The following is a 16,499-nucleotide window of genomic DNA, read 5'->3' as shown; positions in this document are numbered from 1 at the left end:
GCTTGAAGGATCTAAATTCTTGGAATAAGGCTTGCATGTTTCAACTCATTCGAAAAATCCTTGCTGGAAATGGATCTTTGTGGGTTGCTTGGATTCATTGTTATGTCTTTAAAAACATAGAACTAAGTGTAATCAATGTGGGTACTTCCTTCAGCTGGAGCATCAGAAAACTCCTTAAACTAAGAACAGAGGCCCTCCCTATTATCTCAACTGGAATCACCAATACTAAAGACATATGGGAGGAAATAAGGGAGCATAGAGACAAGGTCCCTTGGCAGAAGTTACTTTGGTTTCCTCTACATATACCCAAACACAACATGATTTCTTTGATGATTCTTCTTGATCGGCTTCCTACTCGTGACAGGCTTTTCAGTATGGGAATAACTACTGACCGTCTTTGTATCCTTTGTAATGAGAACTTGAATCCAGGAATCACTTATTCTTTGAATGTAGCTATGCTTCCTCGATCTGGAACTCCATCTTGAACCTTTCCAATGTACGTGATACTCACAAGACTTGGGATTCAAGAACAGAAGATGTTGCTAAAAAATGGAAGGGTAAATCTTTACTTTCTATCATTCTAAGACTAGCTTGGAACGCTTTCAATTACTTGATTTAGGAGGAAAGAAATAGAAGAATCTTTAAAGGTGGATCAAAAACAACGAACCAAATTCTTAATTATGTCAAAGAGAATGTTCGTATTCAACTTAACGATAAAAATGTCAATAGAAATGATAATGTAAATTATGATCTTTGTACCTATTGTTGAACTTTATTCTTGAATAATAAAATCTAACCTACCAAAAAAAAAAAGACGAGAGAAAAAAAAAACTTCAAAAACCCAACATTTCTGTGGGAAAATCAGATTGGTTTTCTATTTTCTCGGAGAGAAGAAAGAAAAGTGAAAGATTTTTTCCCTGACGAGAATTTAGCTTTCATTTGAAATTAAAACTTTGGGTTTCTTAATGCTTGCTCTGTTTCATTGATCAAACATTTTCTTTGAGTTTTGAGACTTGAATATATAGCCCAAGGAAAGCGATTGTTTGTTTTCATTTCTGGGTTTTAAGGGAGATTCTCCTGACAACTCTTATTGATTTTTTCTTTTAATATCAAGATTGAAGAATCAGAAAATTATAATCTTGAGTTGTTCCTTGTTGGGAATCAGCTGAAAATCTAATTAATTGTTGATAGCCGAGTTGACATTTCTAGGAATTTGATTGTTGCTTTCTTGGTGGAGATATGACGCTAAATACTTTACCAGGGAGTTCCGGGTATCTGGATTTGTTTCCACAGAGAAGAATGTCATACTTCGGTAATCTATATGTTCTTAGACTTACTGTGATTGCTGGAATTGGCGGCTTCCTCTTTGGCTACGACACTGGTATCAAATCCCTTTCAACCCTCATTTCTAACTCTTTGTTCTTTATGAGATTTGCTGTATATACTCTGGTTCATCTGATGACAATGATTTGTGTCTTTCAGTAGGTGAAACCATGTTTTGTTGAATGTCGGGTTCATCTGATGAAAAATTTTATTTTTCAGTTATAGGGGATGAAAGTCCAGCTTTTATTTGAATGTATGCTTCATCTGATAAAAAGATTTCTATGTTTCAGTCGGTCAAACCAAGTTTTGTTTGAATGTCTGGTTCTATGTTTCAGCAGATGAAACTGAGTTTTGTTAGAATGCATGGATTGCAGCATCAGAATTGGACTGATCTACGGCTTTGAGAGATCAAACTTCTTGTCTCAATTTTGAAACTTGAATAAAGACTTGCACTTACTCTTAATTTAGCATGATCACATTAATTGTTTTTCATTTAATTTCTCGTTCAAATAAGTTTTTGTAACTTAAGCATTACCTAAAACTGTTAATTTAGGTAATGAAATTCAACTGAACAAAACAGGAAGACTTGATTGTTTTCATTTCTTCTTCTGTTTACATTTTTTTGCCAAGCAAAAGTTCTCATTTGGAAATGGTAATAATTGCAGGTGTGATCTCAGGGGCCCTTCTTTACATAAAAGATGACTTCGAGGTTGTCAATCAGAGTAGTTTCCTGCAGGTATTATCAGCTTTTAAAGGTGTTCTGAAATGCTAAACTTACTTCATTCATGAAAAAAATGGAATCGAAGAAAGTCTTCCCTTTGTATGTGTGTGTGTGTGTGTGTGGTTGATTGAATGGGAGAGGAAGAAATGATGAGAGCTATGTCAGCAGATGCCTACGGCAAATCGTTGGATCTTGTGTATTTGCTACTCAAACTCTTCACTTTTCTTGGAGTACACATGTCCTGGACAAGTGTATTGGAATACTATCCTCCAAGGATCCTCGTAATACATGGAACTCTTGGAAAAAAGTGTAACATACTTGTTTCAGGCACATACCCATGTTACAATTAGACTTGATTCTGAGTAACATAGCTTGTGAGTGCATGCAAATGCTAGCTTTTAGTTCAAAGGGTAGGCGATCCTAATCCCAGAAAAAAAAGGGCACATTTTGTGTTTGCCGAAGGTCCAAAAGGAGAGCAATTGGGAGGGGTTCTAGAGGGCTTATAGATCCCATGGCTCCTAAACTCAAGATCTCGTGTGCACATTCAGCTGCTAGCTTTTAGTTGATCAGGATAGACAATTCTAATCCTGGCAATAAAAAGAAGCAAACCCCGCATTTGTAAAAGGTGCAGAAGGGGAGCAATTGAGGCATTGGGAGGGTTTATAGATCCCGTTTCCTCTAAACTCGATAGTTTGTATGTACATGAACCTGCTAGCTTTAAGTTGACCGGGATGAGCAATTCTAATTCCTGGTAAAAATAGGCAAATCTTATGTTTGCAAAAGGTGCAGAAGAGGAGCAATTGGGTGACATGGAGGGTTTATGTTTCCATTGGCCCTTAAACTCGGTATCTTATATAACTCCTAGTGTTGGTTAACATGCATATAATTTGTTAATTTTGAACCTTTCCCCGTTTGGAATTATCCTGATGGTTTTATCTGGCAGGAAACTATTGTCAGCATGGCCTTGGTAGGTGCAATCATTGGAGCTGCATCTGGAGGTTGGATTAATGATGCTTATGGACGTAAGAAGGCTACACTTCTTGCGGATGTTGTCTTTACAGCCGGAGCAGTTGTCATGGCCGCTGCACCCAATCCGTATGTGCTGATATTGGGGCGATTTTTTGTTGGCCTAGGTGTGGGTATAGCATCGGTGACCGCTCCAGTATACATTGCCGAAACATCACCCTCAGAAATAAGGGGTGGGTTAGTTAGCACAAATGTGCTCATGATAACTGGTGGACAATTTCTTTCCTACCTTGTAAATCTTGCTTTTACAGAGGTCAGCTTGTCTTCCTTTTTCTACTTCATTTGGTTTCATCTGCTTGAATCAATATTTATACATATAAATTGTGTATGACAATTACAATATGGTTAAAATGTTATTATATTCTACAATTATGAAAATATATATTTTATAAAAAGTAGGATTTCCCCTTTTTTTTCCTTAAAAAATGGTTTTCTATCAGTGTAAACTGAAAATAAACTCCCCAATTTACCTGCTCAGACAAATTTGCTTGCTTTAGAAGTTCAATATTTACAAGGTTGGTGGTTAATGAAGCTAATAAATGGTTCAATTAACAAGCTATAGCTGAATAATCAGTAAATGGACATCTGTAGATTTTGAACTCAATGAGATGGTTCAAATGGTATAGATAGCAATATTCAATTTTCTTCTTATCATGATAAGATTCAAGGTTGAAGATGATCTTATATTTAAACTAAAGATAGAATGTCAAATGTGCATGTTAAATTACTGGTTAATAAATCATCGATGACTAGGCATTTTACTATTATCAGTCTCTCTTGTTGTGGTGTTAGTGAGTTAAATAAATACTTGATTACATAAACCTCAAATTGTGTTCCAAGTAATACCAGTTTTCCGAGGTAATTGTTTATTTTCTTGGAAAAGTTGGATAATTTTGTTCTATGTATATTTATGCTCATTATTTTTTCTGCTGGCTTGAAATGGTGTTCAGTTTTGCAGTTTTGGAGACACCGTATCCCAGATAAATACGGGGTTTGGATATAATTGGTCTTGAACAGAAACACCAGTGACGGAATTCACTCGTTCTTTTCTGCTAGTTAGGTTATGCATGTGCAGCCATTATTTTCAGCATGTTGAATTTTACCTAGTATGTAGCGTAAATATGTTTTTTCTGTAAAATGTGTGCTAAAGAAATGAACATAGGAGGTTAAAAGTTTGTTCAGAAGCTTTATTACCCTCTTTCCGAATCCATTATTCTTTTGGATGCTAATCGTCCAATCATAGATAGCTAAGGGCTTCGAATTTGATCTTATAATATAGATTCACTTTTAAGGCTATCGGGAGTAAGCTTATTGTGTTTCCTCCCATAGAGACCAGTGGTTTTATAAACACAAATAAGCGTATGATTCTGGAAATCTTGGAGAACCATTATTCGTTCAACACAAATTGAAGCATTTTAAGAGAAATAAGTGTATGATTCTGTTAGCATAATTTGTTAAAATCATATCCATTTAAACCAGTGGTTTTGTTGCCATAACTAGTTGATACCATATCCGTTTAATTATGGATATACGATAAGGTCTTAATGTTATTTGAGGTGAGAGAAGCATATGAATGGGTGAAGGATGATGGTTCATGGGTCCGGACTTAGTTCTTACCTGGCCTTTATGCATCATAGGACTTCATGCACTCCAAAATGTTCTCGAGTACCTCTAGTAGCTGTCTAAAACATTGTTGCATGAACAGGTTGAAGGAACTTGGAGATGGATGCTTGGAGTTTCAGCCATACCTGCTGTCATTCAGTTCTTCCTTATGCTTTGTATGCCGGAGTCTCCACGATGGCTATTCATGAAGGTACATCTAACTTTTGGGGAAATTTCTTTGTGGATCCTGTATACTCCTTTAACGAGCCATCCCATCATATTGTACAGAATGAGAAAGATAAAGCCATAGCGGTGCTTTCTAATATTTACGAAATTGCTCGATTAGAGGATGAAGTGGATCACCTTTCTGCCGCAGAAGAAGAAGAACGTCAGAGAAAGAAAACCGTCAGATATTTGGATGTTTTCAGAACAAAAGAAATTAGACTTGCCTTTCTGGCTGGGGCGGGACTTCAGGTAAAGATTCTAACATCAACATTCTTTTGGAATGTGTTGTCCATCAGAATTACATTTTTCTTTTTATATACTTTTTTTAAAAAATAAACTTGTAGCCGCATCATTTTTTGAGAGGTCACTTTGTCTAATTCTGAATGCACTTAAAATGACTCGTGACCTTTATATCTTTCAACATGAAATGTACTCGGAGTTAATTAAGAACATTACTGTGAATACAACTCTTATAACTATTTTTATGACATAGAAACTATGATTATATGCAGGCTTTGCAGCAGTTCACTGGTATCAATACCGTGATGTACTATAGTCCAACAATTGTCCAGATGGCTGGCTTCAATTCTAATAAGCTTGCTCTTCTGCTGTCGCTTATTGTCGCTGCCATGAATGCAGCAGGAACTGTTGTGGGCATTTACCTTATCGATCATTTCGGAAGGAAAAATCTGGCGCTTTCGAGCTTATCCGGTGTCATTGTGTCCCTTGTCATCCTTTCCGGGGCTTTCTTTGCCAAAACAACTGGTTCTTCTAATGGAATTTATGGATGGCTGGCAGTCATTGGATTAGCTCTTTACATTGCATTCTTCGCACCTGGAATGGGCCCCGTTCCGTGGACCCTGAACTCGGAGATATACCCTGAGCAATACCGAGGGATATGCGGGGGCATGTCGGCCACAGTGAATTGGATTTCAAATTTGATTGTGGCCCAGACTTTTCTTACAATCGCTGAAGCCGAAGGAACTGGAGTTACTTTCTTGATCCTCGCTGGCATAGCTTTGCTTGCAGTCGTTTTTGTGACTGTATATGTTCCGGAGACCAAGGGATTGACGTTCGTCGAAGTGGAACAAATTTGGAAAGAAAGGGCTCGTGGAAGCGGTTATAACACGCAGAGCCTTCTTGAACAAGGAAACGAACCCTAAATCAACCTGGTTTGCATTTCCACGAAGTTGGTATCTTGTCCAGACGGCATTTGAAGTTGTGTGTTTCATCTTTCTACACATAAATGTTGAAAGGTAGGCATCTTAAAACATTTAGATTGTTTACTGCATTTTGTCTTGTATAGAAGTTGTATCATTGCCGAAGTCCTGAACTTGAGGCATGGCCCTTATGTTTTCAAGTTTTGTTGGAAGTAAAAATGGCAGCTTTAGAGTCATGAAAAATGCAAGCTGCAATAAATATTATAGATTGTTTTATTAAAGCCGACGTGCCCCTAAACAATATCTTTACATATTTTTTTTAAATGGAAAGAAAACATAGAACAGAGGGGAAAGTTCAAATTGCCTATGGACCCTACTTCTGCTTGATTCAACGGAATCAATTCCTCCATGAACCTGGCAACCGGTCTCTGGTGAAGCTAACAAGCACCAGAACCCCTTAAATTTGGTGTTGGTAGGCTTAGCTGATGTGAAATCCATGTGAAAACCGGGACAGCGAAGCAGCTCCATGGTTTTTGGTCAAGGTAGTTCCAGAATCCAACAATCGAACTAACATGGGGATGACACCAGCTTCAGCTGCTCACTTTTGCCATTCCAGATTTGTTGTAGCGGTTAAACGGCAGATGTCTCCGACTCCGACAGCATTTTCTACTTGCTTCTATCGAAATCATTATTATGCCCGCCCCTGTGCAGAAAATGAAAATTGGTTGGAATTGCAGCAGCATCCACAAGCGACCAAGTGGTATGGTTATTTTTCAGGAAGGTTAGAGATTAAGCCCGCAGCAGAATCAAGTTGTTCATCATTAGAAGACTGGATTATCTCAGGTCACAATGCTAATAATTCCTAAAGATAAAAAAACAACACATACATCATGTAACCTAACTATGTTAACATGCATAATACTTAAAACAACACATATCTCGTGCAACCTAATTATGTTAAGATGTTCAATAGTTTTCATTATGGATGTCTCTCTTTTAATTTAAAACCAATCAAACAAAGTAAATTAAAATCCAAAAACAATGTTAATTAATCAAATGTTATAGAAAAATAGATTTTTTTTGGTATGCAAAGCATACCTTAGAAATGGAGTGGTAGCAATTTCACCAATTAGTGAAATGACGAGGAAGATCAAATCTTTCACCTTCATCTTAAAAATATAAAATTTAAATGTCAGAAATTTATGTTACTGAAATTAGAACTAAATTAAATAAAAATAAAAGTTTACATTTTAAACTAAAGATTAAATTTTAAATTTTAAAATATGAGAAGGATGTCAAATTAATATATACTTTAAAATTATATTTTAAAAATTATTTAAAAAAAACCAATCTCTTCAAATAATTTTAAATTTTTTTTTAAAAAAAAATCATCTCTAATTTAAAATGGAAAACATTCCATAACCCATAATATTCTCTCTTAAATTATGATTTAATGATTTAAAATTAAAATTATTTTTTTCTTTGAGCAAACGGCAGAAAGATAGTTTCTCAATTTCCCCTACCCAAACTGACTTCCACACAAAAGCTTTCTCAACTCTCACGATAAAGCTCTCTCAAGTTTCAACTTCCCCTCCCCCAACCTTTAATCTTTTTAAACAAAAAAAATCAAGTTTCATCTCTACAAAATTAAATCTAAGGTGTAAGAATTTTTTTATTTTACCTTCTCAAATGGAAGCCTATTAATCGTCGTTACTGCTCAACACCGGCGGAGAAGCTTCACATACGTATGCAACAACAATATTTCCCTCAAAACACTTTTGTCTTCCCAATTTGATATTTGGTGAGTCTTGCTTGATATGTTTTATTTTTTGTTTTTTTGTTTTAGAGTTTAAGAGAGATTTGCATTTCTCAAATTTTATTGCTGGAAATGTAAATTTCAACTTTCAACTTTAGATTGATATTTTTTGTACTGTTGTATGATTTTGACAGATTTAATTGAGTTTTTACCATTTTTTCAATTAATTTTCGCTTTTTTTTTATTCATCAGAGGAATATAATCCTTTGATTTAGCTTTTTATTTTTGTTTTGCAGTGATGGTATATATTATCAGTGCTGTTCATATTTACCTGTTAGATTGCGGAAGTAACGGTTAATTTTGGCGTGAATCCACTAACCATCGTTATTTTCTTAAATTTCGGTTTGAAATAGTGACGCTATGGTATTACGTTTTTGTCCCGTTATTTGAATCCGCGAGAGACCCTATTTCTCTACAAAAATCATGACGTGAGGAGCTCGAATTTGAAAAATGCACTATCTATTTTGTTATTTTTTTCTATCGATTTTGTTATTTTTAAGATATTTTACTGAAAATGTTAAAAGACATTAAGGTTTAGATAAAAATAATAATATTTTCGATAATTTTTTTATCCGATTTTGCTATTTAATATTTTTTAGTTGTATATTAAAAGTGCAGCGGTAGAACTTCCCTCGAACCTGAGTTGATTTCCTTCTGCTGCTTCCACCTTCCCAAGTCCTCATACTCTCTGATCACATCTTACCAAGACTGTTATATACATCCCTCCAGAAATTCCTCTGTTCCACACCAATTGCAAACCTCAAAGCCTCTAACTCTTTTCTTGAGTACATTGTCTTATTTTGATTTCCGCTTTCTGTCTTCCTATTTTGAACTTCAAATATTTTGGTTGACTCAGTATGTCTCACCGTTCCAGATTCCCCCAAAACATTTTTTACATTCTTTCCCTTTCTTCTTGATCTTTAGTTTTGGTACAATCAATTTCATCCTTTCCACTTTCATTTCCAGTTCTGGAGAGAGGAAATGATCCAATCAAAGCCGTATCATCGACAACTTCAATCATTAAAGACCCTTTAACAGGCAAATCAAGTCCTTTGGTACCTCCAACGTTGTTTACATCATCAATCTTGGAAGAGTTCGTCGCAAGACCAAAGTTGTTTCCAACTTCAAGCTCATCCAAAAGTCGTTTCTTTCAGCTTCCAAGACATTTTCAGATTCCAAATCCTTTCCTTTGATAAGCCTTTTCTCCTCAAATCCCAAACAAGTCTCCAGATATTCCTTGTTATCAGCTTCAATGGCATTGACTTGGATACCAACTTCTTGAACTCCAAAGGAACCCTCGTTGGTCTCCACATCATATATCTCTTCTTTCTCGAAAGGCCCAGAAAGATAGACATTCTTTTGAGTGAAAGAATGGAGAACCATTTCTTGGTTCCCCTCAGAAAGAAGGGGAAAGCACTTGGCTTTCTTCTTTGGGCAGCTATGATCGATAGCTGTTTCTTCTTGGCGGTCTGGTGGGGTTGAATCCCGGCGGTCGGCGGTGGTCTCAGAGAGAGAAGAGGGAAGTTGAAGAAGAGTTTCTTCTTGTTGATCAGTGTCAGTAGAGGTTATACGCTTGGAACCAACGTGTAAATCGGAATCCACGGCATAATCAGCCATTCTTGAGAAAGAGAGAATGAAGAAACTGTTTGAGAGATAGAGAAGCCTGGGGCTCTCCGTTCTCAGACGGGGCTCGGGAGGCAAATATTAGATTATATGTATAGGTCAGCTTCCAACTATACTTATTTTGGTGCTATATTTTTTGGGGTAAAGTACACAAATGATCCCCAACTATAGAGTTTTACTTATTGTGTTCATTAATTATTAAAAATTATAAAATGATCATCCAACTATTCATATATTTTAAATTTGATTTTCTCGTTAAAGAATTAATGGTCCTCTGAGTTGGACGATAAATTACTGATTGAAATATATCACATTATCACTTATGCACAATTGATAGTATCACATCAATACTTTGGACATAGAAGACTTTTTATATTAGAAAAAAATATTGATAATTAGTTAATTAAAGATTTTCATCTAATTAGGAGTCATTTTCGCCCAAAATGAAATATTGGGAGCTAGAGTACTTAAAAAATAGAGGTATAAATGACTATTTAATTCAACGTTAAGGTGAATTTTTGACATTCTAACTTTTTAATTTAACCTTAAAATTTAAACAAGGGTAAAGTATAGTAATGGTCACTGAACATTTTTGAAGCTTTCATTTAGGTCCCCTAACTTTTAAAACTTGCAATACAGTCCCCTAACATTTATTCAGTTTGCAATATGGTCCCCCAACTTAAACCACTGTTAGAAAATTAGGGTAAATTATATAATCGGTCATTAAACTTTTCAGACACTTGAATTTAGGTCTCCCAACTTTTAAAACTTGTAAAACAATCCTTAATTTCATTATAAACTCCAATTTCCAAAGTAATTCAATTTCATTCTAAACCATTGATTCTACTAAATCATAAATGATCACTGTATGAGCAAATTCAGGTGAATCATAAATGATCGCACTGTAAAGCACTGAAGGGTTAGGTACTCAAATCTGATAAAAAAATAGCATGCAAGAACATAGTGGTACTTAAATCATAATGCTCCAAATGAGAGTTTCGAATTTCATATAGTCAAAAGTTGAAGAAATGAGCAGAGTTTATGGGAAGTTGAAATACCGAATAGAGTGCTTCCATTTTGCTATTCGGGATGTTTAATCAATGCATATTGTTATTCAAAATTGATATAAATAGTTAAACAAACCTCAAATTTATATTGAAATAAATATTGTCAAATAGTAAATTCATGTTCAAAATTTCAAAACACCTTAATTTCATTAAACCCTAAATTCCAAAATAATTCAATTACATTCTAAACCTTAAATTGAAGTATTTTAGAATTTGGGGTTTAAAATTTAATTGAATTATTTTGGAATTTAGGGTTTAGAATAAAATTGAATTACTTTAAAAATTGGGGTTTAGAATGAAATTGAGGACTATTTTACAAGTTTTAAAAGTCGGGAGACCTAATTAAGTGCCTGAAAAGTTCAATGACCGTTACCCTAATTTTCTAATAGTGGTTTAAGTTGAGGGACCATATTGCAAACGGAATAAATGTTAGGGGACTGTATTGCGAGTTTTAAAAGTTGAAGGACCTAAATGCAAGCTTCAGAAATGTTCAATGACCATTACTATACTTTACCCTTTAAACAAAATCAATTTAACTCTTAAATTTTGACTACTAAACTCTTTCAATCTTTCTTTTAAACCACACGATAACTGCTCACTGTCGAAGTCACTTCGACCACATTCTCCGATAAGTGATGGCATCGAACCAAAGTTCTCTTTCCTCTCTTTTCTTCCCTCTCTCAAGTCTCAAACCTCCTTTTTGTTTCTTCTCTCTCCCAGTAACCTTAATTGTCATTGCTCATTGACACTATTTCACCCATTGTCGTTTGGTATTTTCTCTGGCTATCGATGACACCAAAATATTTCTTTCATCATCCTCTAGAGAAAAATGTCTTGAAACTTACAAAATTCCATCAAAAGACAAAAGCCAACATGTCCAATCTACCCCGCCTATGATCGTCTGATGAGACTATCCAAATTATGTTTTCCTTTGTGACATCTTTTATCGTCTCACTGTTCGGATTCGATATCGGAGCTCATGAGTTTCAAGACTATAACTAGCCAAAAATGAAGAGCATCTTTCTTTTTTGCTTCACTCAGTTTTGACTTCTTATTACAATAAATAACAAAAACCAACAATGTCTTTTCTTACACTTATCAAGATTCCTGTATACAATAATACCATTCAAAGCATTCCAGCTAACAGAAGAGCAACTGGAGTCACAAAACTGACATGAAGTATACATGTATCGATTACAACGACCTAAGCAGAAACCAGAGTTTGTTCTACAGAACCTTTTGTCTGACCATGCTCCTTGAAACCCAACATCTTATTTAATGCACCAATATAAGCCTTCACACTCGAAACAACGATATCCATTCCTGCCCCGGTTCCACTGCCACGAAACATCAATTTTATGCACTGAATTTCAGACTGTGGAAGTAGTAAAAATGTCAAATGGAAACAAGAGTGAGAAGAACCATACCTAAATGTTCGATGAACAGTTTCACCCGTCAAAGCATGAGTTAAAACATGACTATTCTCGGTACGAATTAGAACACGAGTGGTGGCGATTGCATCAATGCCTTCTGTAACAGCATTCATGGAGTACTCGAGTAGTGTTATTGGTTCCTGCAAAATGAAGTGTGCCCACAAACCTTAGCAAAAATATGTAGAGACAGTATTCAAACACGAGAACGCAGAACTATTAACTATTGACATCAATTTGAATCCCTCCTTATATAGAAGATGCCACAGAACACCATTATGAACACAGGAAACCGTTGCATACAAGCCATCCCTTACTAGTGGCTGTATGAACCAATTAAACTAAGCTTCGGAGGAAGAGGAACATGGTACAAAGAGAAGAACGGAAGATATTCAATTTGGAAAACCTAAATTCTAAATCAAAGTTATTAAAATATTTTCAAGAAGATATATGGTTACAACTTAGAAGCCCTATTTTTGTGTCTCAAAAGACGTTTGGGAAGATAAGTATTGAGTGAATAAACAGGAAAACAGAGAAATCAGAGGCGTAGGACTAAAACGATAAAATTGTGGGAGAAAGGGAAAGAAGAAGGTTTACTAAAATGGTGAAAAACTAACTTAAGTTTAATATTCAAACTGAAAATTATGAACTAAACACTGTAGTTAGAGCCAATGAAACCCTATATTGAAGAATAATCGCCGAATTAACCTTCAATATAATAAAATCAAGAACTCATGGACAAACTCTTAATAACCCTGATAAGGAATCATGCACCATATCTGACTGATCCCCAAAAGAAAATTCTAGTAAATAAAGGGAAACTTGTGATCTTCGGTATCAAACCTTTGTAATGAGATCAATAGCTTTATAAGCTGAATCTACTGGCCCGGTTCCAACTGAGCACGCAACATGCTCCACCCCAGCAGCATCAATGAGTTTAACCGTGGCAGTAGAAAGGCCAAGAGTTCCACAAGTAACCTGCATTTGATGTTTTCCATTTATATACAATTCAAATCAGATGATCAACATAGTAAAGTATCACTTATTATCTACATATTCAAATTAAAGCAAAAGCATAATATATATAGTTTAAAGCAACACAACCTCTTGTATAATATTGCAATCCATAATAACAAACTAATGAAACGTACGACAACTATACCATGAAATATCTGTCGCACACCCCATGTCACATTCATATAACTATGGTTCAAAACTATTTCTAGTTACCTGCAAATCATCAAGCTTCCAAACAACTTCCGGTTGAAAAACTTCATCTGAAACCAATGCTATTAGATCGGCATCGGTGACTCTCTGGAACACCAGCAAACAAAATAAGTATAGACCACATTATCGTAAACAAACAAAAGAAATCATGCATTTATATACCCTTCTTTAGAACAACAGTTAATGTGCCTTTTAAGATCAAGATATAATACAAAACAATCCAAGTCAATTAAAATAATCTGAATTTCCAAATAGAACTAAAAATACCATGAAGTACGGCAACTTCAAAAGCCAATCGATACAAGCTTTCATTACTTTCCACTGCCTTTCATAATCACCATATGATCTTGAAAATATTTTCGATTACATGAACACTATTCGACCAACATTCATCATTAACTATTTGCTAAGCCATCACTCAGCCAAAACCATGTCATAATTCCATAATGGATCAAGAAAGATAGGTGATTTTTGCTTTAAAAGTACATTCAACATCAAAATGAAGCTTATGAATCTACTGGTATATAGTAAATAGGGAAAAGGAAAAGGAAAAAAATACCAATAAAAGCATTATTTATTTCCTGTCTCAGTATTGTATCTCATTTTTTTCTTCTTCCCATACAAACAAATAGTTTAGCTCCTAAGACTAGAAAACCAGTTTTTAAAAATGATTAAAAAGATATGAACTAGAAAAACTGTTCAAAAATATAATCCAAAATAATATGTCGGCTTCCCAAGGGAATTTTTTATGCAGAATCGTTCTCTACGTACCTTTCCTCAATTTTCATTTTCTTAGTAGATATCATTAGAAACAGAAATTCCAAAGTTGAAGACAGCTTAATTTTAAAACACAACTCTTTCAATTTGAAATATTATATATATATATAGTAGACTGAAATGACGATGTCAGAAGAAAGAAATCCAGGAGACCAATAAAGAATCTCATTCACCTTCTTTGTTCAGCTACTGCTTTGAAGCGCCAGAATATGTTGCCAAGCTGTTCATCGTCAAGCTCATAACCAAGCTGAGGTAAACAGCAAGACCTAGACGCTTAGATGAAGCAAAGAGAGGTAATTCATCAATTTTACACATGCCAAATAGCAGCATACCTCTTTCAATCTGTCTCTCAAAGCATGACGTCCACTTTACCAATGAATATAAAAAGAAAAAGAATTAAGAGAAGAATCATAAGTTTTGTAACAAACGAAATCGTAATAATAAAAAGAGAATAGGGAAATACCAACTACATGAACGTGAAAAATATCATAAATGCATAAATTTTAGTAGCAGCCAAATAACAGAAGATGGAATCAATCTTGCAAAAGTTGCTAATTATTTATTTAGTGAGACGAGAAAGAAGTCTATATTCAAGTTGCACAGAAACTTCCCTGAAATCTAACAATTGGAGTGACCCTTTGTGCTTCAAAATATTTCTGATAACTTACCAAGCTATTCAAGAATATTAAGTAGAGTTCATTATATTTATCAAATATGCTAAAAATGTACCCTATTTTATTTGGCCGGGAAACATTTTGTGCCTAGCAACTCAGGTGATATAAATAAAACATTGATTACCTTGATATAAGCAACTAATCACTTTTTTCATATGAACATGAAAAGGCCAAGGAAAATCCTATTATAAGATCAATCCAAACCATAGAAGCGATTCAACCATCCTCAAATGAAGTTAAAAAGTACTCATCGAGACTAGATATAAGATTCGATAAAAAACCAAATATAATATTCTGAGTACCAGTGACAAAAAATATAGGTATGTTATGTTAAATCCTCAGCTATTTTTGTTAGATGTGTTGCAACATTGCATCCAACATTGAAAAGCAACTTGAAAGCCACTTATAGCATTTGCTGCACTAAAACTATCACCATGATCCATCTACATCATTTTAAACACCATCTAGAAGTAAAAAAAAATTACCATTGAGGAAAGTTTTTTGAAAGCTGAAATACCTACCTAAGTTTTCCAAGGACAATACCAGCTTCATTGGACCTTTCAAGCCCGATATCTTCAGGAGAAATAATTTCATAAGTACTTTTGTGCTTAAGCATTCCATCCTACAAAACAAAGAAAGAATTTTTTTGCCCTCTTCAGATCTTTCAGAGGATAGTCCTTCACCAAACTGAATGACAAAAAAAGATTCTTGTAATCGAGCACAATTAGTTTGGGATTAAAAGTGAGCTTCATTGAATTGGATCTTAACTACACTACACCTTCACTAACTGTCAACAATTTCACTCGGCAAGCCTGATTTGTAGAAGAAATCACCGATGTAGCTTATCATATTTAAATTATTACAAACTAATTTTTTAGTATTCACTTAATGGGAAAAATAAAGAAACACAAAAGAAACAGATGGGCAACTAGTAAAACACATTCAAGTAAACTTAAAAAGCATACAAGTAGTGTTCCTTATAAAAGAGTTAGCAAGGAGAAATTGTGACATTTCTACAGCATCAATTGTTGGTCTAACAATAAACAATGAGGGCTCGCATTTTAAATTGTCATGTTAGCATAAATGGTATCATCACATTCTAATGATAACCTTGACTATAATAATAAAACTGTGGTTCAATTTATAGTAGCATCATATTTTCTAAAGACATTGCACCCAGAATTATTCTAGAAAATAATTGTGTAATACTTTCTCTTGTTATCATTGTTTCACTCGCCAAATAATAACATGAGATGGAATAGTCATTTACGGTCAACAAATACATATATTTGCATACACAAAAGCATAATTGGAGAAAGAGTAACCAAAGAAAGGAAATTGACAGATCAAATAAACATGCTGCTAAGGGCCAAATAATGGATAGACTACAGAATCTAACCATCTAGTCGGGACCTCAAACATGTATAAATCATTATACATTCATTACTTTATTATCATCTGCAATTAGCAACTTGAATTGTAAACAATCTGGTTGAACAGGGGTTTTGGTAATCTGGATCAATCTCCGAGCTTGTAAGAATGGTTTTTTTAAAAGGGTTTTATTTATTTTTTGATAGGAATAGAAGGCCATTAAAAACCTCCCTCATAGATAGCCCTTTCCCAACAGAAAGGATCCACTATTGGAGGGAGAAAAGAGTGCCTCGTTTTATTGTTGAACCAAAATTACATAAAACTTAACAATTACACCAGAAATCATGACATAAAACTTAATAACTCCACCTACTTGAGAAACCTACTGACAGGGAAGGAAAATAACAAGTATCTATAGTCTTACAATAAACCAATCCCCATCTTTGCTAAACTATAT

General features: G+C 34.6%; 2 protein-coding genes and 2 long non-coding RNA genes across 6 annotated transcripts; 1 reads left to right on the top strand and 3 right to left on the bottom strand.

The window, feature by feature from the left end:
* The first annotated feature begins 900 nt into the window (after positions 1-900).
* Positions 901-6,293, top strand: LOC120139671 (inositol transporter 1-like). 3 transcript variants are annotated; one of them, XM_039154833.1, is made up of 7 exons: positions 901-1,381; positions 1,989-2,059; positions 2,988-3,066; positions 3,178-3,323; positions 4,776-4,883; positions 4,961-5,146; positions 5,410-6,293. In XM_039154833.1, the coding sequence occupies exons 1-7, from the start codon at positions 1,240-1,242 to the stop codon at positions 6,058-6,060; spliced, it is 1,383 nt and encodes a 460-aa protein (XP_039010764.1). In that variant the 5' UTR covers positions 901-1,239; the 3' UTR covers positions 6,061-6,293. The 3 variants fall into 3 exon arrangements, with proteins under 3 accessions (XP_039010764.1, XP_039010763.1, XP_039010765.1); XM_039154832.1 differs by having other exon boundaries at positions 2,988-3,323; XM_039154834.1 differs by lacking the exons at positions 901-1,381; positions 1,989-2,059 and adding an exon at positions 2,839-2,889.
* Positions 6,294-8,944: 2,651 nt separating this feature from the next.
* Positions 8,945-9,529, bottom strand: LOC120139674. Its single transcript, XM_039154835.1, has 2 exons — positions 9,187-9,529; positions 8,945-9,153 (listed from the first exon to the last, which is right to left on the bottom strand). The coding sequence occupies exons 1-2, from the start codon at positions 9,488-9,490 to the stop codon at positions 8,945-8,947; spliced, it is 513 nt and encodes a 170-aa protein (XP_039010766.1). The 5' UTR covers positions 9,491-9,529.
* Positions 9,530-11,816: 2,287 nt separating this feature from the next.
* Positions 11,817-13,367, bottom strand: LOC120139673. The gene is made up of 4 exons (XR_005517662.1): positions 13,224-13,367; positions 12,837-12,971; positions 11,991-12,136; positions 11,817-11,900 (listed from the first exon to the last, which is right to left on the bottom strand). It is a non-coding gene; the product is annotated as an uncharacterized LOC120139673 (long non-coding RNA).
* Positions 13,368-14,174: 807 nt separating this feature from the next.
* On the bottom strand, positions 14,175-15,299 carry LOC120139665. Its single transcript, XR_005517661.1, has 3 exons — positions 15,193-15,299; positions 14,330-14,363; positions 14,175-14,244 (listed from the first exon to the last, which is right to left on the bottom strand). It is a non-coding gene; the product is annotated as an uncharacterized LOC120139665 (long non-coding RNA).
* Between the last annotated feature and the right edge of the window lie 1,200 nt (positions 15,300-16,499).

Source organism: Hibiscus syriacus, unplaced genomic scaffold, assembly GCF_006381635.1.
Source record: "Hibiscus syriacus cultivar Baekdansim isolate YM2019G1 unplaced genomic scaffold, ASM638163v2 tig00110769_pilon, whole genome shotgun sequence".
NCBI classification, from domain to species: domain Eukaryota; kingdom Viridiplantae; phylum Streptophyta; class Magnoliopsida; order Malvales; family Malvaceae; genus Hibiscus; species Hibiscus syriacus.
This window is presented reverse-complemented; position numbering and strand designations above follow the sequence as displayed.

Excerpts from the sequence above, each read along its gene's own strand:
- LOC120139671 (XM_039154832.1), top strand. The coding sequence starts at position 1,240 with ATGACGCTAAATACTTTACCAGGGAGTTCCGGGTATCTGGATTTGTTT. Across the intron at positions 2,060-2,987 it reads ATCAGAGTAGTTTCCTGCAG|GAAACTATTGTCAGCATGGC; the intron begins GTATTATCAGCT and ends TTTATCTGGCAG. Across the intron at positions 4,884-4,960 it reads CACGATGGCTATTCATGAAG|AATGAGAAAGATAAAGCCAT; the intron begins GTACATCTAACT and ends CATATTGTACAG.
- LOC120139674 (XM_039154835.1), bottom strand. The coding sequence starts at position 9,490 with ATGGCTGATTATGCCGTGGATTCCGATTTACACGTTGGTTCCAAGCGT. Across the intron at positions 9,154-9,186 it reads CGAGAAAGAAGAGATATATG|AAGAAGTTGGTATCCAAGTC; the intron begins ATGTGGAGACCA and ends CCTTTGGAGTTC.